The 27059-nt window shown below is 34.2% G+C and overlaps 6 protein-coding genes across 6 annotated transcripts in view; 2 read left to right on the top strand and 4 right to left on the bottom strand.

Annotated features, from left to right (window-relative positions):
- LOC116348506 overlaps nucleotides 1-1408 on the bottom strand; it is a 2106-nt gene extending 698 nt beyond the window's left edge. The window contains exons 1-3 of the mRNA XM_031779529.1: nucleotides 1161-1408; nucleotides 1020-1092; nucleotides 43-940 (exon numbers count right to left, since the gene is read on the bottom strand). Coding sequence (XP_031635389.1) covers nucleotides 43-913 — 871 coding nt within the window. The 5' untranslated portion in view covers nucleotides 914-940; nucleotides 1020-1092; nucleotides 1161-1408. The remainder of the gene's footprint in view (nucleotides 1-42; nucleotides 941-1019; nucleotides 1093-1160) is intronic.
- A 420-nt stretch (nucleotides 1409-1828) lies between these two features.
- On the bottom strand, nucleotides 1829-4681 carry LOC116345405. Its single transcript, XM_031774723.1, has 7 exons — nucleotides 4369-4681; nucleotides 4122-4303; nucleotides 3717-3977; nucleotides 2927-3624; nucleotides 2293-2850; nucleotides 2029-2218; nucleotides 1829-1966 (listed from the first exon to the last, which is right to left on the bottom strand). The coding sequence occupies exons 1-7, from the start codon at nucleotides 4452-4454 to the stop codon at nucleotides 1938-1940; spliced, it is 2004 nt and encodes a 667-aa protein (XP_031630583.1). The 5' UTR covers nucleotides 4455-4681; the 3' UTR covers nucleotides 1829-1937.
- A 190-nt stretch (nucleotides 4682-4871) lies between these two features.
- On the top strand, nucleotides 4872-7748 carry LOC116345412 (hydroxymethylglutaryl-CoA lyase, mitochondrial). Its single transcript, XM_031774736.1, has 5 exons — nucleotides 4872-5063; nucleotides 5193-5356; nucleotides 5435-5558; nucleotides 5654-7377; nucleotides 7451-7748. Exons 1-4 carry the CDS (start codon nucleotides 4998-5000, stop codon nucleotides 6341-6343), a joined length of 1044 nt encoding a protein of 347 aa, XP_031630596.1. The 5' UTR covers nucleotides 4872-4997; the 3' UTR covers nucleotides 6344-7377; nucleotides 7451-7748.
- On the bottom strand, nucleotides 7681-14024 carry LOC116345397 (transmembrane channel-like protein 7). The gene is made up of 5 exons (XM_031774712.1): nucleotides 12748-14024; nucleotides 12362-12665; nucleotides 11865-12163; nucleotides 10672-10860; nucleotides 7681-10589 (listed from the first exon to the last, which is right to left on the bottom strand). The coding sequence occupies exons 3-5, from the start codon at nucleotides 12037-12039 to the stop codon at nucleotides 8239-8241; spliced, it is 2715 nt and encodes a 904-aa protein (XP_031630572.1). The 5' UTR covers nucleotides 12040-12163; nucleotides 12362-12665; nucleotides 12748-14024; the 3' UTR covers nucleotides 7681-8238.
- Nucleotides 14025-15068: 1044 nt separating this feature from the next.
- Nucleotides 15069-21298, bottom strand: LOC116345390 (heterogeneous nuclear ribonucleoprotein U-like protein 2). The gene is made up of 12 exons (XM_031774701.1): nucleotides 20310-21298; nucleotides 17685-19771; nucleotides 17440-17571; nucleotides 17183-17342; nucleotides 16902-17066; nucleotides 16483-16590; nucleotides 16092-16411; nucleotides 15923-16012; nucleotides 15730-15815; nucleotides 15588-15639; nucleotides 15323-15370; nucleotides 15069-15244 (listed from the first exon to the last, which is right to left on the bottom strand). Exons 1-12 carry the CDS (start codon nucleotides 20473-20475, stop codon nucleotides 15143-15145), a joined length of 3516 nt encoding a protein of 1171 aa, XP_031630561.1. The 5' UTR covers nucleotides 20476-21298; the 3' UTR covers nucleotides 15069-15142.
- Nucleotides 21299-21969: 671 nt separating this feature from the next.
- LOC116345698 (CTL-like protein 1) lies at nucleotides 21970-26462 on the top strand. The gene is made up of 10 exons (XM_031775312.1): nucleotides 21970-22419; nucleotides 22903-23282; nucleotides 23385-23545; nucleotides 23643-23872; nucleotides 23949-24345; nucleotides 24546-24729; nucleotides 24793-24917; nucleotides 25042-25079; nucleotides 25161-25382; nucleotides 25464-26462. Exons 1-10 carry the CDS (start codon nucleotides 22300-22302, stop codon nucleotides 25665-25667), a joined length of 2061 nt encoding a protein of 686 aa, XP_031631172.1. The 5' UTR covers nucleotides 21970-22299; the 3' UTR covers nucleotides 25668-26462.
- Nucleotides 26463-27059: the final 597 nt, after the last annotated feature.

Genomic DNA, 27059 nt, shown 5'->3' with positions numbered 1-27059 from the left:
CCAGTTGAACGCTTGATTTCAACGCCGCATCAAAAAAATCATTTGATCGACATAAATCAATTGATAAGGCTCGAATATTTGGATTTGATTGCAGGAAATTCATTAGTTTGTTCATTTCAATGTCATTTGTGAAGTTCAATTTAAGTTGGAGGTACTCAAGTGTTGGATATTTTTGGTGCAACCACTTACTGCTTACTTTTGGAATAAAACGGGATACCATTACAAATTTCTTCAAATTCACACAGTGCCTTAGCACAGAATCGTGCAAATCACGCCACACTTCGCGATCAGTATGTTCATCGTAACCACGAATAATACCGATATTATATAAATGCAGTACTTTGTCCCAATTGATTTTAACTTCTGTGATTGTGATTTTTGGTTTGATTTTCCGCTTACTCATCTGCATTCTCATGCCATAACCATAATCATAAATTTTTTGAATTAATTCATTGTCAATTGGGTCAATGTAGATATTATCACTACAGATCAGTATATTTTGATAAAAAGCATTGAAATGATCGCATTCAATCAAGCCGCCATTAGTACGAATGTACGGATATCCATTTTCAAACCTAATACAACTATTCGAATAAGTGCGTTGAAAGTATCGGCCGGCGAGCTGTTGTAGGCGTGTGCACGTTTTAAAAACTGATTTCAAATGTTCCAGCGATAGCCATTCGAATATTTCCTCCAAGCAATAGTCGTTCAAATCCAAAATCGATAGTTTGCGTTTGCTCCCGTTTATTTTGGTTGGTGCCATTATTAAACTAATGTCGTTTTGATCATTGGCATCGCTCAATTTGCGTCGCTTTCGTGTGGTGTCCGGTGTTGGTGGTGCCGGCGGTCGTCTTCGTTTGCCGGCAGTCCTTGTGCGTTGAGTTGCAGCTATTCTGGCCGAACGTCGTAACATTGTTGTCGATCTGATGATAATTCAACACTAAAATATGTTCACATAAAATAAAAGTTTCAAAATTCACTTTGACTAAGTTACCGTAACAAGTTAATTAATAAGTTACCGTAACAAAGATGCTTATGCTGTGATTGGCACAATGTAATGTACGTATTGCGTTGACGTTTCAATTGTGCATTCTGAAACTATAGCACAAAATGCTATTAACTGAAAAAACATGTTTTGTATGGAGATCTTTGTGTTCTACCTTCAAACCTGTTGAATTTCTATTGAACAATGTCATTCATCTACTTTTGGTCTAAACTTTTCCCAATTTGAAGTGTTATCCGTTGCTTTTTGTTCGGCGCACAGAAAATTGCGGTTTCTCTTCAATTTTTTAAAAAATGACAGTCATTCACAAACACATTCTCATTCTGTTACTGCTCTCTCGCTTTTAGTATATGACTACACACTACAGGTTTGTTGTTTTTGACACTTCATATTTGACCGCTGTTTTTATATGTATTATTTGGCCGACTATTTCAAAAAAAAAAAATATTATCTGTAAAATAAATGTTTTTCGCATCATTTTTCCAATTCATTTTTCAATTAGAAACTCTTTTTTTTTCAAACTTGATTTGGCCAGTTCAAAATCGGATCACTTTCTTGCAGCAAACATCAAACATAACAAACTTCACATAAATGCAAACCGTAAGTGTCATCACTTTTTCTGCTTAACAATTCTGCTCGGTGGATAAGTTTCAAATCAATTTGAAGTCAAATGTACTTTATGCCTCGTCATTTCTTATCCGGACATTGCAGAAGTACTTGATGATCTTGCCTAATACTTTCATTCAATATTCTAATTGAAATACGCTATTAATGTATATTATAACCAAGCCTTACGTACGTACGAATAACAGAAAAAAAGATATATTTAAATTATTGGAACTTTATTTGATAAAATATGGATTGAAAAATACATAATACGTATGACAAACTTGAGAGAGATAAAAAAAAGCATAATATCGTGTCAGTCGTGTGTTTAATTTTTGCGATGAACATCTTGAACAACTGTAAAAGCGAAAAATTTGAAATTATTCATTTGCAAAACGGAAATTTTTTGACTTATTTACCTTGGACTGAAATATCACCAGATGCAATTGAAAGATCAGCCAAACTGTCTTCGAACATTTGCGCAACTGCGCGTCCCTGATTCTGTTGACTTTTTACTTTACCGTCATGACGAATTACCAATGGTGCTGGACCAATCAGTTTCTGAACACTTTGGCCGCCTGGCGTAACCATGTGCCGTTGATCAATGATCTTGAATATGGAGAAAAAAAACCAAATAAGAAAACATTTCAAAGGGGTATATAACAAGAGTAAAAAGAATATACCTTTCGTTGTGGTGCCGATATGTACATTTTACGTGGCAATGCCGATTTCATTGGTAATATTTCAACACTTTGTGTACTTTCATCAAGTGACGATGTCGATGGATACATCTTATTGAAGTCTTCCATATGTAAGTTTCGTGCTGGTCGAACTGTTTTTATAAGCGGAACTTCTGGTGTGTTATTTATATAAGCTGCAATCGGACTGGCAATATGACGAAATTGTGGTTTCTGCAATGAACTAGTTTTCATTGGGATGCGTGAATGTTGTGGTGGTGCATGAGCTTTTGATGCTGACGCCGATTTGGCTCCAAATGGTGAACGTACAGTGCGTTGATCTGGCCGTTTGAATAAATCGGCATTGTTTGGTGTAAAATGCTTGACACCACCAGCGTTGCCAGTTTTCTTCGCCGACGATGAACTGGGCGTTAAAACTTTTGACTTTGTTTGCGAAACTGGTGTTTTCTTTGTATGCGAAATCGGTGTTTTTTTTGTTTGCGAAATCGGTGTTTTCTTTGTTTGCGAAATCGGTGTTTTCTTCTGTGCATTTTGTGACTTTACCTACGGTTAATGACATAGAAAAGAATGGAAATTAACCAACAAGTAATAAAAAACTAAAAAGAACTTATGACCTTACATTTTGAATGGGTGTATTTCTTGCATTTTTATCGAGCATCATCATACGCCCTTGTTCCATCATGTATTCCACGCGCTCTAATGTATCATTAAAATTGGGCATGTCACCATATTTATCACTAGACGATGTGACATCATTTTGAACGCTTGCATTCAATTCTAAACTTCCTTCGCCAGAATCTTGGGCAATCATTTGATTGGAATTTTCAATTTCTGATTTGTTCATCGATTCATTGATAGCTGAATCCGAATCTGAATCAATTGACACCACAGACACATTGTTCAGATCGGATTTTGCTGTATGATATGTCGTCTCATTGGATTCGAATGCTGATTTAAAACATTCTGTATTTTGTGTTGTTGCAAAACTAGTCTCTGGACTGGAATCGAGCACAATTATTTCATCTTCATAGAAATTTCCTTCAGTTTTATAATCAGAAAATGTATTTATCTTTTTTTCAACATCATTTTCAATATTCTCTTGATTCTCGTTGTTTTCTTGGTTTTCGTCATTTTCATAGGTTTTCATCTCATCCGTTTGATTTTCACACTTTTCTAATCCATCTTTCGGTGTCTGCTTTATCTCGTTAATAAGTCGCTTTGGTACATAGTTCAAACCACGATCTAAAACATATTCAATCTCTTCTAGTGTATCATCCGCAATGTTGGCCGATGCAGTAGCAGCTAGATCATTGGTTGCTTTAATTAAATTTCGAATGAATTACAAGTGTTTATTATTAATTTTTTTCTTGTGAAAATCGGAAGAGAAATTCAAAAAAATATATAAGTACCTTGATTTCTTGGTTGATTGGTTGCATCGGTTGAATTTTCCGAACGTTGAATTTGATACGAAAATCCATTTTCGTTCAGTGAGTCGCCAGTTATTTTCAACATTTTCAATGGTGACCGTTTTTGGCACACCGACGAATCACGATTTATATTGAAATCAGCCATTAGACGATTTATCGTTGAAAATTCCATTTCACTGCCAACGCTATATTCCATCATGTATGATTGATCCATATACGAATCGTCAATACGGCTTCGCAAACCTATTGAATTTGTTTGAAAAAATGCATCGACATGAAATCACGCAATAATCATTAAAGAGAACTTTCATTTTAATGTTCTCAGCGGTTCCATATAACATTCATACAATTGACCACATTCACCCACTAACAAACGTAATAACTTACGTTCTTTCATCAAATCTTTGCGCATTGGTTTTTCCGGTGGATTGGTTGATGATGTTGATGGTTCAGTCGATGGTGGATTGTTCTCTTTGTTGGTAGCTTGTCGTTTTTCGTCAAGCATACGCTTGAAACTAGAGTCCAAATCGAATTGGTATAGATCAGATTCCGAATCGTCTGCCTTTGTTCTGTCAATACAATTCAAATTCATGTTTTAGCCACATGAATGGATAAAATAAAAACAATTATGCACCTGTAGTTAAGTAAATGATGTCTAAATGCTTCGATATCCAGCTTATTTTTTGAGCCGCTATCGGTTTTGTCATCGGTTGACGACATTTTGCGGTCGGTTTTTTTATTGGAAAGTAAATAAAACAAAAACCACGTGAATATAATTTTGCCGGCAGTTAATTTAACACTCGAGCTCACAAAATTTTGAATGTAACTTGTTGATGTGAAATCGCAAGATTCGGAAAAACGATATAAGAAAAAATGTATATCTAGTTTGTACAATGCTCTGCACTGAACGTGAGTGGTTGGTTATTTATGTTCGTTAAAAAATTTCAAACGATTCTATTGTCAAACAGAATACACTTTGACGCGTACTAAAAAGGCGTTCAATCCATTTGAACAAAAACAAGTATGCAGAGTGCGTTCAAAGCACAACGAAACAATTAAATCGGCCGGTAGAGAACTGCATTATCGACAATATTCTGAATACCGTAATCAAATTCAATCGAAAAAATATGATAAGCATGTAAACACGAAAACATTGCGGTACTTATCATTTCCAGTGTTGAATAAAAAGTCAAGGCATTCGAATTACTATCACAAAATAAATTTTATTTCTTTTCATTTTGATCAGTGTTTTTTTTTTAAATAATGTCACTATTTAAGCTATCACAATTTCGTCGTCAATCAATTCAATTAACACAGAGAATTTCAAATGTATGTATCGCCTTGAAAATAATAACATTATTTTTTTCAATTTTGTGTCCATAAAATTCAAAATATAAAAATATTCTTGATTTTTTTTTTCTTGTTTTCATTGACGATTTCTGAAAATCATTCACACAGAGCATACGAAATCATGGAACCAGCAGCGATAATGCAATTCGAATTGTTGAGGTTGGGCCACGAGATGGTTTGCAGAATGAGCCGAAATATGTTGAAACTGATGTCAAAATTGAATTCATAAATCGGTTATCAAAAGTTGGTTTTCAGAACATTGAAGTGACAAGGTAAAAGGAACTTTCACCACTGAAAAATAAAACTTTGTTCAAAATATTATGAAGTTTTTTCCTTTGAAATCGTTGTAGTTTCGTGAGCCCCAAATGGATTCCCCAATTCAAAGATAGTTCGGAGGTGTTTCAGCGCATTGAAAAGGATGATTCCATTTCATATCCCGTATTGGTGCCGAACATAAAAGGATTTGAAGCGGCTGTGAGTGTATTTTCAATCGAAATTTTTTTTTTTCATCGCCCGTTAACTGATAATTATCATCAATGATAACTGTGTTCATTTCACAATTCAAACAGATAGCCGGTGGCGTGAAAGAGATTGCAATTTTTGCTGCAGCATCCGAGACATTTTCGCAGAAAAATATCAATTGTTCAATTGAAGAAAGTATAAATCGATTTCGTGTTGTTGCTGAAGCTGCAAAAAAAGCAAATGTTAAAATTCGTGGTTATGTTTCAACGGTAGTTGGTTGTCCGTATGAAGGTCCGATTCAGCCAACGGCTGTTGCCAAAGTTACTGAAGACCTATTAAAACTTGGATGCTATGAAATCTCATTGGGTGATACAATTGGTGTTGGTTCAATAGCAGCAATGAATAAAATGTTGATCGAAGTGAAAACAATTGCCAAACCACAGCAATTAGCGATTCATTGTCATAATACGTATGGGCAAGCATTACCAAATATTTTGTGCGCATTGAATCATGACATAAGAGTTATCGATTCGGCTGTTTCTGGTTTGGGCGGTTGTCCATATGCAAAAGGTGCTTCCGGCAATGTGCCAACTGAAGATGTTATCTATATGCTAAATGGTTTGGGACTGCATACTGGCATCGATTTACCCGAATTGGTTATGATTGGACGTTTCATTTGCAGTTATCTTGGTAGAAAATCTGAATCAAAAGTCACTTTAGCCCTTGGTGATTCAAAACCATCTGTTAAACATGATCATGTGCATCATCATGATCACAGTCACAGTCACAGTCATTGATATAACTTTTAGTTTGTTTTCATTTTATTTGACGCATGACCAACACACATATACATTGAACGGTTGGCAATACTAGACAATTCTCATTTTCTATTTTGACAGATATTAACACATTGAATATTGTACACATTTTGCGAAAATTGTTGAATTCAATAAAAAAGTCGTTTCGATACTTTATTTATTTTGGGCGTCATATGCCGATTAATCAACATTTTTTGATTAAGTTTTTAAAACTAAAATGTCTATATACAAAAAGCCGATCGGTGTAAAACGAGCATCTATGATGCAAGGAATTTATTGGGCGATTTTTGGTTTGGTAGCGGGTATTTATTGTTGGCAACCACTACTTAAAGCATCTCATCGTGATGAGAGTTCGATTTTGGCTGATTTAATCCAAATTGATGATGGAAAAGCAACATTCAACTTCCAGAAGGAGGAGGACGAATCCAAAAGTGATTCCAGTAGTTAGTCGCATATAATTCAAACAAAAGACTTAATTAAACTCTTTCATAATGATTCGTGGGAGAAAATAAGTAATATTAAGGCTCAATGTACATTGGAAAATACAAAATTATATAGAGAGACTTTTTTTGTTTCAACCAAAGAACGGGATTTTTTTTTTGTGAAAAATAAATTTGTTTTTGAAATTCGTTAAAGAAAAATAAAGGTTAGTTTTCATTTTTGGTTTTATTTCGTTGGTATAACATTGACAATCACTGACATTTCATTTATTTTACATAATATCGTTCGAACGGTGCGTTTGAAAAAAAATAAATGTCAATTGATAACCAACAAAATAGGATCTAGTTCAGATGGCTAAAACCTCGGGACGAAAAGATAATAATGTTTAGACTAAGAAGAAGAGGATTAAGGAATTCAGACGTAATTATTGCAATCATCGCTGGAATCTCTTGTCAATTATATGCTTGGGATCCAGTAATTAAAGAGAGCACCCAAAAATCGAAAGAACTTCAGAAATCACAAGAATCACAGCAGCCGCCAAACGATTCACAATCGAATGATAAAAAGTAACCGTAAGTACATTGAATGAATTATTCATTTTTTTGTGGAAACTTTTTTGAATTTATTTTTTCCAAACTTTTTCAGATGCAACCGTACGCGATAAAAAGAAATCGCTCGTATTCGATACAAACGAAATTTTTTTTTCTCACAGTCGGTACGACAATTGCATTGTTTACATACAGAAAGTTTGTTGAGTCGTTTCTTAAAAAACGTAAATCGAAACGAACCGAAGACTTTGCACGAGAATATATTGAAAAAATTGAGAAAACAAAGTAAAAATGTAATTATCGCATATAAAAAAGGTAATAGTCATGTTTTAGCATTCGAATGATGTTTATTTACTAGATTTTATTTCATAATAAAGAGTCTTACAATGATAAAATTGATTTTTGTTTCAATATTATGGTATTTCAAATTTTTTTATGGATTTCAATGTATAAACAAAACGGTCTATTTTATTGGTGTTGTTATTTTCTTCTTTTTTTGCGCGCGATTATTCATGTACAAAGTGTTAGTTGGATATATTTTGGTTAATTTTGTGTAAATCTTAAATTTGGTATGAAATGAACACTATTTCTATAATTAGTGATACATAGTACATTATTTTATTGATAAGGGAGGGAAAATGGGGGGAAATTTATACCGTTGAAAATGTGGTTGGTTTAAGATATTCATTTGTAATACTTCAGTTCTCATTAAATAAGACTTGGGATTATCATCTAAGAATATAGAAACTAAAAAAGTGTGTGTAATCAGTCAGTTTTTTTTTCTTTCGTTTATCGTCTGTGAATGGACATAATAATGGATAGAGAGACAGTTAAACTGTATATATTTAAAAAAAAAAGAAAAGAAAAATAAAAGTCGATTTAACGTTATTGATTGACAATCGGTTCTCGTGGTGGCGGTTGTGGTGGAATCGATGAATTGTGTTCCATTTTTTTCTGATAGTCTTGTTGTTGCTTCAAAAACGAGCTTAACCGATTCAATAGAAATTGTTTGTCATGTCCTTCGAGCACCAGTTGATTCTTTAACATTTCAACCATATGCTTATTTGCTGCTGAAACAGCATAATAATAATATAAGCATAAAATCAAAATGACAAAACATGGAACGGCAAATGTGGCGGTGCCAAAAAAGAAAATAATTTTCTGTAAATACAGCGGTAATTCACGGAATGCATTTATCGCTTCATCCCATACCGAATTCAAACCACGAAACGGTCCACATGGTCGTGATGGCATTATTTCGGCAGCCGCATACACAATTGGTATCACGGCCAATACATATGATAAAAGTAGCACCAACATAAACAATGAATTCGAACGTGATGCACGATAAAGTATGGCCGATGGCTTTGAATTGATAAGACATGCAAATTTTTTCACATAAAACATACCAAAATGTAATACAACAGCGGTGGCCGGAATAAATGGTGAATAAAATGTACCAAGCCAACAAATTGTTTGCGAATAAACAATATCGAGCACATGTTTTGATAATTCAAATTCTTGTTCGCCAATGAAACGGGTGAAACGACTGTTTATATGACGGGCAAGCATTGCTCGTGGAAAATTTATAAATAATGTAACAAATACATGTGTCACAAAATCAACCACCAATAATTTATAAAATTGTTGACCGACAAATGTTTCCCAACATTGTAATGGACCGTAATCGGAATTGCATTGGCCATTGTCTTGTCGAAATTTTTTTGTTATCAAATAATGGAAACGGCTTAACAATACGCCAAGCGATGACAAACGCAAAAAAACCGTACGTAATAATGTAATTTTGATGACAAACATCGGTGAATACTGTTCAAATTGCACAAGATAATTAAATAATAATGGCACCAAAAAATTCATACATACAATTGTTATGTATGGCAAAAATTCAATAAATAAATCATATAGTAGTGTATATAAACGGTGGTTATCCTTATTTTCATCATCATCTTCGGATGATTCGTTGCCATTTTCAATATTGCTATAGCTGGTGCTGCTGGTGCTGCCACCGCTTTGATACAGATTTGTGGCAGCATGATCATATGCTTTTACACTGTAATTAATCGATTCGAAAATGATCCAAGCGGCCGCCAGTAGAATAACGCATACAATTAAATTCACAAGCAAACGAATCATAATGAGTTTGAACATTAAATCTTTTGGACGATTACATCGTTCCAATTCCATGCGTTTGGATTGTAAAAGTCCTTTTATCTCATTTAATAATGCTTTGTGCTTGATGTGCGCCGATTTTTGATTATGAATACAAAAATCCCATCCGCCAAATACTAAATTGCAATACTGATAAAATTGTCCCTCACCCTCGACCATACGATCTTTAAATTCACGTGACACCGATTTAACGATGGCAATCAGTGACATCAATAGAAATACAACATTGACACTAAGATAGGCCAATGGCAAATTATAATAAAATTGCAATTTTTTGAGATCCAGAATTCCATTCGATTCCGTTGACGGATTTATCGATGATGATGATGATGATGAGAACAGAAATGATGGTAACGGTATCGACGACGATTGTTCGCCGCCAATTGTATAATTACTATTGATGGATTCATCGTCAATGAATTGAGTATCTACAAATGTATTTGATGATGTGACATTTTTTTGTGGCACATAACCATTGTCCATTGGCAAAATGCTGGTGCCGAACACTTTTTTCGCATACATGCCATAGAACATGATTGTTTTTTCCATAAATCGTTTTCCCTGAATCAAATCCCATACAATAACGTCACTGTATGATTTTTTTGTATAATATTCGTAAAAACAACATTCGGTTGAATTTCGTTCAATGTTGCATGCATCAATTAACTGTTCGCCATCATATGTTGGACTTAAAATTATTTGTGGCAATACAATAAATAATAAAATTAAAATAAAAATACTTAAATTTAAACAGATCAACCAACGTAAAAAATGAAAATAGGCAACCACTCCAGTGCCACAATTGCCTTCGATCGTTTTTAATGAATTACGCCATAGTGCCATTTTCATCCACCATTCGGACCATTTGGCATGAAATTGTTGGCACACTTTTCGTCGTTGCCATTTAAATTGATCAAAACCCTGCAAACGCAGTTTTGTCGCATTCTGTAATTGAGCCTTCATATCACGTTTTTGTGCCATTGACACTGGCATCGATTTTATTTCATGAATTTCTTCCCATATACGCTCCTCATCCGTCAGATTCTCTGCAACAATGGAAAAATCGACAACAATAAGATTGAAACAAAAACAAAAAAAATAGAAACAAATCCAATATGTAACACTTACCCGATAAATCGGGGAGCATAGCAATGTGAACTTCATGAAATTGAGATCCGCGTCTTATAGATGAGTGATGTTGTCGTGATGTTGATATACTATGTTTTCGATTTGTACATCGGTCGGCGGCTGTATTTCCGCCACTTTGCTTACTTGTACCAGCTGCCGTTCGGTCACGTCGAACTCGTTTCGTTGTTGCTATAAATATAGATTGAAAATATATTGAACACAGTTTCATAGTTAAAAGAATGAAGAAGAAGAAAAACGAACGCAAATCGTCATAAATCGGTTGTAAATCGTTCTAATTCACAGCTTCTTTTTTCTATTCAAATCATTGAAAACTATACGTGTATTCATTGTTGAAACAAACCGGAAAATTGACTGATTTAATGGTTTAACGAGCCTATTCAATACAAATGAACATTTTTTTTTTCAATTTGCGAAGATGAAACAATATTTATCAAGTTGAACGATTATGATTTACAATAGGATAAAAACGGTGTCAAACTCAAAGAAGTTGATTGCTGTCCCCACGAAAAAATGACGATATCCACCCCCGAAGAAATAGCGATTATATATATTTTTGTCAATGATGATGCATCTATTTAGCCATTGGTTTCATTTATTCGTACTATATTCAAATATATATGTATGATTTTCATCAATGAAACCATTCATTTACGTATCTATGACGATCTTAAAATTTATGTGTGTATTTTGTGAGTATGAGAATTGTTTTGGTTCCTTGGCTTAAATTAATATCATATATATGTTGTTATGTGATGTTGATGATTTGTGATTTGACAAAAGACAGAAAGAAGCAAAACGAAAACAAAAAAAAAACGTATCAAAGCCAAAGTGTTGTATCAAAGAAAAATCTTTTGTATATACGGCTCGAATATCCGTTGTATATGTACAGATAAACAGCATCAACAACAATGAAAAAAAGATCGCACATAATCAAAGAGCAGTTTTTAAACGAAGCGTGAAGTTAGCATGTCATAATATTGTAATAATAATTCATCAAACTATCTCTCGACAGATAATCCCAGCATTTTCATTGATTTTGACTCAAATCGGCTTCGTTCCGTTAGGATTCCGCTTGAATTTATTTGAACGATTTTTGTCAGATGGATTTATGGTGTTTTTGCTTTTTTTCTCATCTCGTTCATTTCAACAAACAATTAGAACATTTATCTTACCAGCACGATTCTGTTTCGATGGTAATAATGTGGCAAGAGCTGTGGGATCTCGTGTAATAACAGCACCATCCAAATCGGTTGGAAATGATTCTTGATAAAATTCACCACCGGCCTCTTCCCAACCATGGGCCACTTTATTGCCGCGGGCTTTTTGTTGATCCTTTCCAGATGACATCTTTGTTTTAGTTTGGTTTCAAATAATGTTTTACTTCTTGACTAGATTTGTTGATTGCATTTATTATTCTTCGTGGATTTTGATGCTTTGGTTTATTTACAAAATTCGACTAATGGCGTCAATACTAAAAGAAACAACAAAACAATTTCGAATGAATGAATTCAGAAGAAGTAAAATATACGAATGCCAACTAATGCATTTTCATTGAAAAACGGTACTTTTATCAGAAGAAATATATTCAACGAACGCAGCACCAATATCGCTATAAAACTACAACGTAAATATTATCGATAATAAAGGTAAAATATTTGGTCAGACTTACGACATTGCATTGTTTAGATTGAACACCAAATTTAAAAAAAACAACCCAGTTATTAGTTTGTGTGGTGGTTTTTTTCTTCCTTGTCTCTCTCTCTCTCTCTCTCTCATTTCATATTTCATATTTCATAGAACAATTGCTGCTGATTATATTTCAAGAACCACATCATGTGCACACAGAAACCCAAACCATATCGGTTTGTCTGCTAATCAATTATTGCGTATACGTCCGGCTCTTTCTATTTATTTTTTTTCTTCTCTCTATCGCATTGTCGTCATATGCGGCGGCTGTTATCTAATAATAAGTTCTTAGATATGCAAGATTTAATCGAGCACGAATAAATAATGCGCATAATATCGGCTACCGATTTTCTTCTTTAAATGCATTACCATTTCATTTATATTACATCCATTAAAAAAACAAATTTAATGTCCGCTTGCACTTGCTACAATCAAAATACTTCACCGCGGAATTTTATCTTGTCTATTTTTTTCACTATCAATTCACAATAAATATGAGTGATTAAGAAATACACAAAGCATAATGGTCATCGTCAGTGATATCATGTCACTATCGCTATCTTTCTTAATTCACTCTTTCTCTTTTATAAACAAAACAAGCATCGGACGTCTGTTTTCGTTTGATTGCTATTATTATTGAAAATTTAGTGCATGTTCGTTCTTTTCGTTCTCTTCTTATTCGTAATGACGAATTTACACGTCGTTTCACATTTCACGTATTCAGATGATTATATGCAAATGATTTATCGAACCGAGAAAATAGTTCGCTCTTAATACACAATTTGTATTCGCAATTTTATTGAATTTTTGCACAGGACTTTTTCTCGTTTTTTTTTCTTCACATACACACACATGCACTCCACTTGAATACAGTTTAATATTTATTGTAAAAAATAAATGAATGCGAAAAGTAGATGCGGCTTATTTAGTTTTTAAATGAAACAACACAAAATTCTAATTCACACTGTATGGCAGACTAATTTTTGTGATAAATCATTAAAATTCTTCGCATTCTAAAAATGTGAAACGCTGTAAATTCTGTCATTATTTACTGCGATACGATTGTATGACTATTATTTTCATCGGCCATGACAATGTCACCAACATGCGAAATTCATTGTATTCGCACCCAAACATACATACATCAAGGCATCGTCATACTCATGAGTACGTTCATAGCAAAGTGGTACACACATACACACACGCACGCACACATACACATCTACAGACACATCCTTTGTCGTTTGTTCGATTCTCGTTGTTGCTGTATTGCTGCTGACGATTACGACTGTACTGATTCGGCAACCAATACGTTCTCATCGCAACCATATTCATGGGAATGTTTTTATCTAGTCTATTGTAATCAAATAAATGGCCGTTTTACTCCCGTTTTGTTCGACGACTGATGATAAATCGACATTTTTTCAATTTTTAGCTATTCTCTGTGCGGCACTGTTTGAGATTTTCATTTGTTTCGGTTAATTTAAATTGAGCCGTTTCGCGCCACTCATTCGAAACACTATATATATTTTATATTTCCGATTTTCTGTGTGCATTAATGGAAACAAAACGCTTTGAATTGTCATGAAAAAAAATGCTTGATTGAATTGAATAGCTTTTTTTTCTAGGGGGTAGACACAATAGAGAATGAATGAATACCAATGAATTGTCATAATACCTATCTATTTTCAAATACTACAATTACTTACTTATTTAAAGATTACTTGTACTAAAAATGTGAATACCGTGATTACCTAATGTCAAATTGATATCGGTAATAAAGATTTCAAGTTTTTTCCATTTCGTTTTAACATTCACCATTTCGTAATTTATTTTAATTTTTTCTGTTTTCTTTCTGTTATTTTGATCAAAATTGTTTTTGCATTTATTAAACCAATTGAAATACCACAATTAATAGCGTTGAAAAAGTTTTTTTAATATTTGGAAGATAATATTCATATATGCACATTGTGAGACGTTGCTGAATGCATTGACATTTCGTCTAAAACTGAGAATACCAAGAATACCAAGAATACCTTCAATTTCGGTGAATATCTCAAGTAATATTCCATGTGTCTACCCCCTAGTTTTTTTTGCTTCGTTCACTTTTCAAATAGAATAAAAGCACGGAAATGCATTTTCATGACACTGCACATATGAGACACAGACAGTTTGGCACGTGATTCGCTACAAATAAAAAATCTTTGCGTAACTTTTGATAAATAAAAAAATTGAAATGTAAAATTTCGACGTTGACTTGAAGCAAACACCGTTTGTATACTATATAAAAATCGTTTCGTGCAACAATTTCAAGAGTCAGAAATTTTATCTCGATCGTAATAATTGAACTAAATCGTTCATGGGCAATGAAATAGCCATTTAAGTCGCGACTAAATAATTAAAAAAAAAAATAAATAAATCGACACACCGACGGTCAATTTGGTACCTATAAAAGGTGTGATCTACTCGCTATCTATCTACGTATGGTAAATATACACGTGATCGTGTATATGTCATTGAAGCTATTGCTAAATTTCACATTCGATTCCACCGAACTGTAATCACTGTTTAAACATTTATCGATCAACACATTATATTGCGTTTAAGAAACCATAAACAAGAAACCATCACCATTAGCCCGTCTTTTTTGTAATGTTTTATTTTTGAATTAAAAGCAAAAAAAAAAAATCTTGTGTACAGAAATTTACTATTGGTAAAAAAATCATTTGTATTTTTGTTATTTATTTCTCGTTCATCCTAACTCTTATTTTTTTCCCATGTTTGCTCCATTGCTATTTGAAGCATTCACCCCATATGCTTGTGCATATTGAGCCCAATTCTGCCATCCTTGATGATTTCCAGATGCCTATATTGTGAAATATAGTTTGGTTAAATTTTTTATTTTTTGCACATCGCAAATAATATCGCTGAATATTTAAATTACCTGTTGCTGTTGTTGTGGCCACCATTGGGCATTATTACCTTGCTGATGCTAAAAAATTGAAATTATACCAAAAAATATTAGTTTTATCTAAATACGATTATCATCAATCTCGGGGTTCAATTTATTTTTATCATTAGTAAGCATCGCTAATCAAGTAAATTATTAAACCAGAACATTTGTACATCATTTTTATTTAATTCATGCATTCAACAACCCCATGTTCACTTGTCACAATTAAAATGTCATAAAAGTATTATTATTGTACCTGTTGTTGGCTTTGGTGCTGACTTGCTTGCATTATGGGACCTTGTTGTTGCCTACAGAATATCAGGAGAAAGAGAAGAAAAAATGATGTTAATTTTGTTTAGATTTGGTGAATTTATGAAGTAATTGGCTAAGTTTCTTACCATTGCAACCATTGCTGTTGTTGTGGTGTGTAACTGCTGGTCGCCGCTGCCCAGTTACTTGATGCTGAAGACTGTTGAGAAGACGACTATATTTTAAAAAAAATAAAAGTTATATAAATTGCGTTATCTTTCGTTGAAAAAATGTCGTTTTTCATTCAATTTAAAAGATAGAATTTCTTAAAATGATACTTACCATAGATGAGTATGAACCGTAATCGCGACTGTTTGAGCTCATTGATTTATTCGTGTTCCAATGACTACCGCTACCTTTCGAACTATAACTCTGTAGCGAAGAACGAAAATCGAACAAAAATATTGAATGATTTCATGAGATTTTGCGTATAACTATGTTTTAAACTTACACTTCTGCTGCTTGAATGGTTGTCTTTATCACGTTTCGATCCATGTTTATCAGAAACGCCGCCGCCGCTAACGCCACTGCCCTCACGTTTGTCACGTCCACGATTGTAGTCGCGGTTTGGTGGTTTTCTATCGTAGTTGCGTGAAAAATCATCTCCACCGCCGCGTCGGTCATCGTGCCTTCTATCACGATGATTTGGATAATCATATCGTCGATTGCCCCAATTATTGCCGCTGCCATGCCATTTATCGCGACTTCTACCACCGCCGCCGCCACCGCCGCCGCCACCGCCTCCGCCGCCACTACTAGCGCCACCAATGCCTGAAACAACATTTAATAGAATATTTTAAATTGACTTTATATGTACCTTGTCTGCAACCAAATGAATTTACCTCTATTATGCCACTGAGATGATGAGCCCTGTTGATGTCTCCAACGACGATCGGAAGACGATTGGCCCCAATTTCGGCGGTCACGACCATAACGATCACGATTATCATCTAGATTGAGTTAAAAATAAAACATTCGTCAAAATAAATTACGTTTCTTATTGAATTAACTCTACTAAACTGATATCACGATCAACAATATCAATTTGTTATCCCAAAGAGTGAAAAACATTCATTTATTTATTATCTATTTAAAATCGATTTTCCTCAATAATCATCGATTAGTTTACATTATTATGTGAGTAAATTCTACAGTTAATTTGCATCTCATTAGCAACGTATTTCACGCGATAATTTGTTTTGCATCAAATTAATACAACGATTTTCAATGGTGTGAACAGAACATGTAATTTGGTACGTACCTCGTCGACGATCACCACGATCACTGTCACGTTCACGTTCTTTTGTCGCTTTTTTGCCTTTTTCATTGAATTCCTGCACTTTTTTCTTTGATTCCTCTTCGTCCAATTCGGTGTATGTTACTTCATCGAACCATCCAAAATCGGTGGAGGGCAGAGTAAAGTTAGCTGAAATTAAATTAAATAATTGCGGTGTGTAGAATTTTGGAAGAAAATATTTAACGAAAGAATTCCGTAAAATATGGAATCGAAAAGATGTGAAAATAGAAATATTTCATATTCACCTTTCATCTCATTGAGTGCATTTTCGGATACAATTTTTTCGGTTACTTTATCATAGCGTTCTTTGTGGGTGGCATCATCGGGAATTATAACGGTAGCAATGCGCTTAAACTCACCATACCCCTTCATTTTTCGACGTTGAGCAGATGCCAATACATTTGCCTAATAAATTAAATAAAATCATTGATAGTTTTCAAATTTTGATTTTTTATTTTTTTGTTTTCTGCCAAAATAATGACATCGTTATCATCAAGTTTACCTGATCCAAAATATAGTTACGGCGCTTCTTAACGGCAATATCTTGAATGGAGTGAAGACCTCTTGTGGCCCAGTCTATAAATCGTTCCCATCGTCCATGCGAATGATGTTTTTTTCTTGACTCTCCACAAACCTAAACAAATAAATGTATTTCAATTAAAATGTTTGGTTCGAATTTTGTCTTTCTCTGACAAAACAAAAATGAAAAAAAACGAAAATGAATTTTCAACCGAAATTCTAACATACCGTCATTTTACTGAGTAGATTCTGTACACCAAGTATATTATAATGTTTTTCAATATTGTCTTTGGAATGCTGATTGGCCCAATGTGTTTTACCGGCGCCGGGTAATCCAATTAAAAGAATGACTTCGCATTCATTACGAGTTTTTGGTCTTTGGTAACCCTGAACCAAATTTTCAATGCCAATCGTTCCAATCAATTGATAGCCGGGCAGAAGTGAATATTCTTTTTGTTGCAATTCATTTGGTTTGTCTTTTTCGCCATTTTTGGCATCATCATTGCTGTCACCATTTTCGGATGCGGGCACTTTTTCCTTATCCGGTCCTTGTTCGCCGCCACTTTCATCTGGTTGTTCTTTCGTTTCGGCGTTAACGTCAGTGTTGGCATCAACATTGGATTCGGCATTGATCTCGGCATTGGTCTCGGTATTGCTCTCGGCATTGGTCTCGGTATTGCTCTCGGTGCCTTCTTCAACCGTTGTTTTTTCTTCAGTTTTTTCGTCGCATTTTTGTGGTTCTGATTTTTTGGTGGATTTTTTCTTATCATCCGATGTCGTTTGACTGCTTGGTGAGCTACTCTTTCTTGAATCTTTGCTTCGTTTATCTTTGTTTTTATCGCGACGTGAACTTTCATCGCGTCGTGCACGATTTGGACGTTCTTCATTCACAAGTAGTTTTGAACATTGTCCAAAATTAACAGTAAAAGCAAGATTTTTCGTTAAAATATGTGGATATAATGATGCACCATTCAAATCATCTTTATTAAATTCAAATGCAGTTCCTTGCGATTCACCATTGACTGTATACTGAATTGAACATGGCGTACTATCCAAATCCAAATAAACACCAACAACATCGCCACGTGAACCATATTTTATACCGTATTCACTGAATACATTATCGTTGGCTTTTTTAGCGCAACCACTGTAACCAAACGATAGATTACATTCGCCGAGTTGTAAATTATCCGATAATATCGACCAACCACAACGTAATTCATATAAATTACGTTCTTCGGATAAATTTTGTACTCGATTGATTTCATTGACTTGAACTTCATAGCAAACTTTTCCACTGTTCACACCGTATGTTGAACGTGCACCAGCCCAGGCCAATGCCAATACACCATCAGATAATGGACGAGCTGAACATAGATCGGGTTTATTGATGGCCAAATTTAAATCCGAATCGTACCAACTCAAAAGAACGGCATTCTCATCGAATTCCGGTTCGTCTTCTTCGTTTGTAAAGTCGTCGGTGTTACGGGCAGGTGATGCACGTCGATTGGCTCGTTTGGCTGGCGGTGATTTTGACTTTGAACGTGAACGCTTACGTTTTCGACTCTCTTGTTTTTCTGAATCTTTTTCGGGTGTTTGTTTGTCCTTGTCACGGTTCGGGCTTTTACTCTCCTCTCCAATTTCATCTTTTTCGTTGCCATTTTTAGTCGATAATTTTTCTTCATCATCGTCATTTGTATCTTCTGTTGTCATCGGTTCATTTGATTCCGGTTGCTTTGTTGGTGTGATTTCCTCACTTTCAGTTGGTTCATTTAACTCATTTAACTCATGATTTGTATTTGATTCACTAATATTTTGATTTGCAAATTCATTCAAGCTGTCCGCTTGCTCCGTTTCCATTGGCTCTTCGGTGCTGGCAAATTGTTGATGTTCAGCCGGTTCGCATGATACATCATCATTTTGATTGTAATTATTTTCATCGCCATTGCTTTCATTTTCACTTCGTGAAGATTGACTTTCATCTTCGTCATCGTCGTCCACTTGAAATTGTTGTGGCTGCCGCTGCTCTGGCGACTGCTGCTGCGGTTGTTGTATTTGATTTTGATTAAAGAACTGAGCCTCTGCCTCTTCTTGCTGCGGTTGCTGCTGTGGCGACTGCTGCTGCTGTGGTGGTGGTATTGGTGCTTCATATTGGATTGGAGCCGATTCAGGTTCATTGGTCGGCAATTCTTCGCAATATTGCGTTGATGTGTCCGGAAGAACGGGTGGCTCTGTTTGTACTTGAAACTGCTCTTCAGGTAGGAATTGATTTTCTATAATACTTGGATCTTGTTGTTGTTGTTGTTGTTGTAGCACTACAATGAAAGAAAGGGAGAAAGAAAACAACAACAACCATATTGTGAAAAAAGGTTCATTTCATTATATTTCGTATTTTTACAAAGTGCGATAATGTTTCAGCCGGGGCAGAAAAAAATCGTTCGAATATTAACCGTGTTCTATGTTCAAAATGTGGTCTCATGCATATATTTCGTTCGGTGTGTACATTATTATAGGAAGAAAAGTCATGTATGACATACATTCACACTGATAATAAGCATGTGTATGTGAAGCAGCGTATAGAATTTCAAGATGGCGATTGAAATTCAAAGCGTATCTCTCTTTACACATCTCTACACATATATACATTTATACAAAACAAACGCTTTCGAATCGATTGATAAAACACAATTCAAAACACCGATTTTTCACTCAGAACTGAATTCAGATTGGATCGATAATACAATCCGATCAATGTAACACCAAAACCGCTAAAAAGTTTATCAAACCCGAATAAGCTGAATGCAACATTTAAAAGAAACAACAACAACAAAACAATGTAATGTATCTACAAACCTGACGAATCGACATCTGTAGTGACTGCTGCATCCAAATTTTGTTGTTCTTGGTCCAATGCGGCTTGCAAACGTGATACTAAAATGGCTTTAACACCCTTTTGATCGAGACCGCGAGCTGCTAATGCAGCACGTAGTTCGACAACCTTTAATTTTGCTGGATCCATTATGATAGAAAATCGATCGAGCACATTAAATTACTTCGTTTATGTCGGTTTCACACTTGGTCTCGCTATCGGTGTCACACACACGAAATTCTATTATTCTTTTTATCTTTGTATATATATATATTTATCCGCAACTTAATGTTCACTGTTCAATTTCACCGTTTGTTCTCACAATGTTGATCGAAATGAATGTGTTTCGTTCGGTTTTCCCGCTCGAAAAAAACCAAAAAATCTTCGCTCTGTAAGCATGCAATGTTTTTTAATACAATTTTCAGTTTTGTTACGTTTTTTTCCCTTTTATTTGCTATCGCAAAAATCATATACACACATTTGTGTATGCTAACAAAAAATTTTTTTTTTCTTTTCTTTCCGAACAGTTCCAATCACTTTTTCACACACACAGTGTGTATAGATTTTTTTCTTCGTATATTCTACCACACGATTAGATGCACACACTCCGATTTGTTATTTACCTCTCTTCTGAATAATTTTTTTTGTGCCTTCTGTTCGGTCTTTTGCAAATGTCTTTGTCGCATTTGACAATTTTACAAATGAATCAATTTTCAAATAATTATTTGCCACTTACACGATATTTTTAATTTATAATATTTAACTAGATAAAAATACAATAATTGTATTATTATTTCATCACTTGCCAAATGAATTGTCGTGAACGTGAGATGCGCGCGAATGGCGATTGCTAGGTTGTGTGTGCTTTATTTTGCTCTTCTTTTTCTTCTTATTATTATGAATCCCGTACTTATGAACGTTCTTTTTTTTCTGCTTCTCGCTCTTCTATTCGGTATGTGGAACCAACACACAAACGCCGACTGCTGTCATGTAGGCTCACTTCACAATGTTGCTTGAGAGAGAAGCGCCCGAATATCATTGTATTGGTGTTAGTACCTGAAAAAAGCGCAAAATGTCGTTCTCAAACTCAATATATGCACACCCATACACGTACAACATTTTCGATCTTATGTCATTTTTGAGCGTCCATAAAAAAAATTCCATAGAATTTTTGTTTTTTATTTGAATTCTTCTTTTCTCTCTCTCTCTCTCTCGATATGATCAATGAATTTTCTATATTCCATTGCATTTTCTGAATAAATTTCATCAATGAGTTAAATTATGTTGATTAATTCATTAAAAAAAATATTGAAATGAAATATGATTCGTATTCAAAATGTGCATTGTATGAAATCGTAGCCAGTGCCATCTACTCAAAACAACAAAAAATTCAAAAAAAATTCGGTAATTTTGGTAGTTTTCTTTTATTTTATGAAATATAATTTCAAAAAAAATATTTTAGACGCAAAAACTATCGTATTATTGTTGTAAAAGTAACATTTTCGGAAAGATAGAGTCCAATTTTGATGGGGAAAAATTGAGAAAAATCAACATGAATTAACTACTCTCTGAGTATAAATGACATTTTGTGAATGTCTTCTTACTTCACGTACTTAACGTACTTTTTGTTGCGTTTCAGAGTTTGAACACACAGTGTATATAATCAAACCAAACAATACAGATTTTTGAATATATAAAAAAACCACACAAACAAAACATTGCGTGTGGTAAATCATACAGAATATTTCTTCCGAACCGAACAGATAAACACAAATCGCACAAATTCTTATTTACATAATTTGACGAGTGTCTTTTGTCACTCTCTCTGTCTCTATCTTTCGGTATTTTATCCATCATAAAGTCAAAATAAAGAAAAGTTTGTTTACCGTGATTTGATCATCGAATGATTTAAAAGACATAAAATTTTATTCGTTTTAAATATTCGTGAGGTGTATCTCAAGATCGGTAGAAAAAATGTCGTGTTTTAGTTCACCGGATGAAAACAAAGATGAACAAGTCTATAAGCCAGCAACTTCCCGCGGTTGCACAGATGTTTTTTGGCTTGCATTATACATCATCTTTTGGTTGTTTATGGTAAGAGTGCATATGCGTAATCAAACAAAGAAACATTAAATTATAAGAGAGACGCAAAAAAAAAATTACGAACTATAAATGTTCGAAATCCTTTCTTAATTAGTTTATTATATATGTGTAGACATCGGTTTTTGTGATCATTAAAATAAAATATTGAGTTCGCTCCCATATTCTGCCGCATACAATGTAATGTATTCAAAACTGCGATAGGATATATACATATATGGAAAATAGTGTTGCGTGTTTGAAAATCATTGAGTTCAACGCTTTTCACAACGGTCATTAACCGATTCGGACAATCCTCATTTTGCATACGAAATGTTTGTAGCGAAATTTATGGGAGAAAAAAGTGTGACCATTAGTCATTTTGGCATGTGTTAATTAAAAATTCGTCAGCAACAATGTTGAGGCATTGTTCATACTTTTATATGTAGATAAAACAAAAAAAAAACATTTAAATTGCAAAAAAATGTTTAATTTCAGATTGCGATTGCGGTGTTTGCATTTGTCTATGGTAGTCCAGTTCGTTTGATAAATGGCTTCGATAGTTTTGGCAATACATGCGGTGTCGAGCACAATGATCGCTTCCAAAATTTCAATTTGTCTGGTCTCAATATGGCCAAAAAGCCATATGTATTTTTCCTTGATATCAAAGAATGGCAACAAACACTGAAAATATGCGTCGAAAGTTGTCCCGATCGTAATATTCTGGACCAAGATCAATTGTACCGATATTACAAGGAGACAAACAGTCATTTGTGTCAGTATGATTTCAATATGACACTGTTGGAAAAACCCATTCCAAATAATATGACTTATTTTCATATTCTTGGACCGTGTCCAAAGCTCCCCGTCTATGAAAGGTACCAAAAAACTCAAATGATAATTGACACATGATCTCATCAATGTATGATTCAATTAAATGTGATAATATTTTTTTTGTGTGTGTGTTTTTCTATCAACAGCAAAGCATTGCTACACCGATGCATTCCCACTAATCACAAGTCTGTCCAGGGCGTCCAAAAGGCATTCGATGTTCTGAACTCATGGACAACTGCTCAACAAGTATTCAGCGATTTGTACAACACTTGGCCAACAATTTTAATGATGTGTTTCGTTGCTTTTGGTTTGTTCTTTATCTTTTTTTTAAATTCAGACTTCTTTCGACCAATTCCGCTTATTATCGAATCAATCATTTGTGTAAATTCTCTTATTCAATATAGTTCTGTCATTGTTTATGATCGGCATGATGGGCGTATTGACCAGCATAATTTCATGGTTAATTTGTATATTTGCTATCATTGCAAGCATCGCAATCACCGTTGTGCTATGGATTACCTATTTGGATGTGAGCAAAGTAAAAATGGATGATTTTGAATACTCGAACTTTGACGAATTCTTACGGAATGAAACAATGATTAAATCAATGGCAATTATTGCCACCATCATTATGGTAAGCAATTTTGATTTTTATAATACATTCGCGGTATAACATAATTTATTATTTTCTTTATCTATAAATCAATTAGATCATGGTAATAGTGGTGGTATTTTTAATGCGAAAGAAATTAAGCGGTTTGGCTGCTCTTTTCGAGGAGGCCAGCAGTTGTATGTTGGAAATGCCAAGTTTAGTGATTCCATCGATTCTTGCCTCAATTGCATTGGCATTATTCTTAGCATTTTGGGTAACTGTTGTGGTGTGCTTAGCAACTGCAAAACATCCAGACTACAAGCCATTGCTCAAACAATCACCGGGCAATATAAGTGAATTGGCCACCATTCCTTTGCCATCGATTCCCATTCGAAATAACACCGGTCCCGATTATAAAACATTCACATTCATTGAATATTATGATGTTGATGTACTACAAAATATGTTCTGGTTCTATTTAGTTGGATTGATTTGGACATGCGAGTTTATATTTGGTAAGCACTGCATTATTTATTCAATGGCAATTATGGACATTCGACACACGAAAACAAACATAAATTATACGACAGTAATTAATGGAAATTAAGTTATAAAACATAATTGCTTGAGTACTCAATTGAGTGTTCATTTATTTGATCTACCGTAATATAAAAATCGATAATTATGTGTTTTGTTTACCCCTCACACCTATTAGCGTGTCAACAATTGGCATTGGCTGGTGCTGTCGTATTTTGGTACTTCCGGAAACCTACCGATTCACCGGTTCTCACTGCGATTGGAAAACTTTTAAAGTATCACTTGGGCAGCGCTGCAAAGGGATCAATTCTTATAACATTGTTCAAAATTCCACGATTGATTCTGACCTATTTGTATGCAAAGTAAGGAAATTTCTGTTTTTTTTTTTTTAAATCACCACTTGAAACGACATTTTACACATTCAGATTGAAGACGGGAAGTGATAAAGGATCCGAATGTGCTCAATGCTGTATGAAATCGTGCATTTGCTGCTTCTGGTTCCTTGAGAAATTCATTCGATTTTTAAATCATAATGCATACACTGTCATCGGTATGAAATTTTGCAAGATTCAGCCAGAGAAATCTTTTCAGATTTTTCAGTTTCCATTTTCTTGGAAATACATTCAACGAATCATTTTTGAAAATATTTCTCTCTTTTTTTCGTTTTACAATAGCCATTGAAAATATCAACTTTTGTCCGGCAGCTGGTGTTGTAAGTGTTTTTCTATTAATTGATGTGGAAGTCAGTAAATGGTATAAATGAAAATCTCACTCTTTTCGTGTATGTACTTAGGCCTGGAATGCAATGATGGCAAACAGCATTCAAGTGGCAACAATCAATGGAATTGGTGATTTCATTCTCTTCTTGGGCAAATTGGCGGTGGGATTGATTTGTGGATTGATAAGTGTGTTGTTGTTGCGTCATCGTGATGACGTTCACTTCTACATGCTGCCAGCATTCTTCATTGCACTCTTCTCATTCTTTATCGCTCATATAATTCTGTCTCTGTTCGAGGTAATTATTGACATTTACAACTAATATATTAGTTTATAGTGCGTCATAATTCTTTATTTGTTTCTATGTCTTTTCTATCAGATGGTTGTTGATACTCTATTTCTGTGTGTATGTGAAGATCGTGCCATCAACGGATCGCAAGGACGTTACAAAGAGAGTAAATTGGCCCATCTTGTGGGTGAAGAGCCAAATGAACAGCCCGACGGACAAGAGGTGGTCGAGGAAACCATTCGTCAAGTTGAAATGGCTCCAATAAATCGACAACCATTCAGTTTACATGCCTAGACATTGTCCACACATAAACTGACGACGAAAGTATGAAAGGAAAGATTAATTATGCAGTGCCTGTGTAAGCGCTTTTATTTCAGAAGAGGCTTAGACGTGTTTGTATCTTACAAAAAAAAAAAACAAAAGAAAAAAACAAAAAAATATGAATTGAAAAGTGTGCTTATGAACAAGATAATGAATCTTACATAATAATGTTAAGCTTTAATATTTGCTCCTAAATTATTCTTCAATGTTCAATCGCTTTAAGCTTCATACCGTCCAATGTGACACAAAACAAAATGGAAATTCTAATCAACCGCAGAAAAACGGTAACATTTTTTTATCTCCATCTTAGAAACAATAACAGTCATATTTGAACAACGATAATTTACCATCATTTACTTAGTTTTACTAAATTTTAGCTTACTTTCATACATTGATTTTTGGATAGGATAGATCCGTAAGATCTCCGTGTATCATACGGCGGAGTACGCACGCCTAGATCCAGCTCTTGTGGAACTATCCTATCCAAAAATCAATGTATGCTTATTTTATAACAAAACCAACGAACAATTTACAATATGCATTTTAAATCCTCCATTATTATTGAACATGGTGAAGAAACACTTGAATTACATGAAAGAATTGTGAACGAAAACGAGAGCAACAGGAATTAATTGAGAATCGATCGTGTCTCTTGTGACCTCCTAAATATACTCGAACTTTTTTCATTCAAAAGTAAAAAAAAAAAACATTTGCAAACATGTAACAATAGCATTTGGAAGTGACGAAACTGGTTTTAAATTTGACCAAGACTGAAACGACATTCAGGACCAAAACGCACTCATTTTTCGAAATAGTTTTAATTTCATAGAATAGCCCCTAGCAAAAGTTACGGGATTGCTCGTTAAAACGTTTGCCACTTCCAAATCCTCTTAATCAAAAATTGCAAATGATGATGAATGATATTCGATTCATAAAAAAGTGCAGTATGGAAAAAGATTTCATAAAGTATAATGGCAAAGTGGTGGGTCATTGAAAGTGGCCATACAAAATAGCTTTTACAAGTACACGCACTATATATTCTTTATATGGATATATGTCTACAAATTTTATTAATTGATGTAAACACACCGACACCTTTCATTGCTTACCATGTTCGATGTGTGCCTAAATGTAAACCTTTGTAACGACCGCCTTTCGGTGAAATCAACTATAAACTACAATAACAACAAATCCATTGTCTCAAACATTTAATCCATGATTTAGTAGATTTTATTTTTCATTTGATCTGAGTTTAGTGTGTGCAATCGATCAAATAAATGATACATCAAAGTAGTTAAACGTACAACTTCCATTTATAAAATATCGAACGAAAATCTGGAAAAACACATTTTTTTAATTTCTTAT

The sequence above is a fragment of the Contarinia nasturtii genome, unplaced genomic scaffold (genome assembly GCF_009176525.2).
Source record: "Contarinia nasturtii isolate CC-2019 unplaced genomic scaffold, AAFC_CNas_1.1 Cnas_scaffold_129, whole genome shotgun sequence".
In the NCBI taxonomy this organism is placed as follows: domain Eukaryota; kingdom Metazoa; phylum Arthropoda; class Insecta; order Diptera; family Cecidomyiidae; genus Contarinia; species Contarinia nasturtii.
This window is presented reverse-complemented; position numbering and strand designations above follow the sequence as displayed.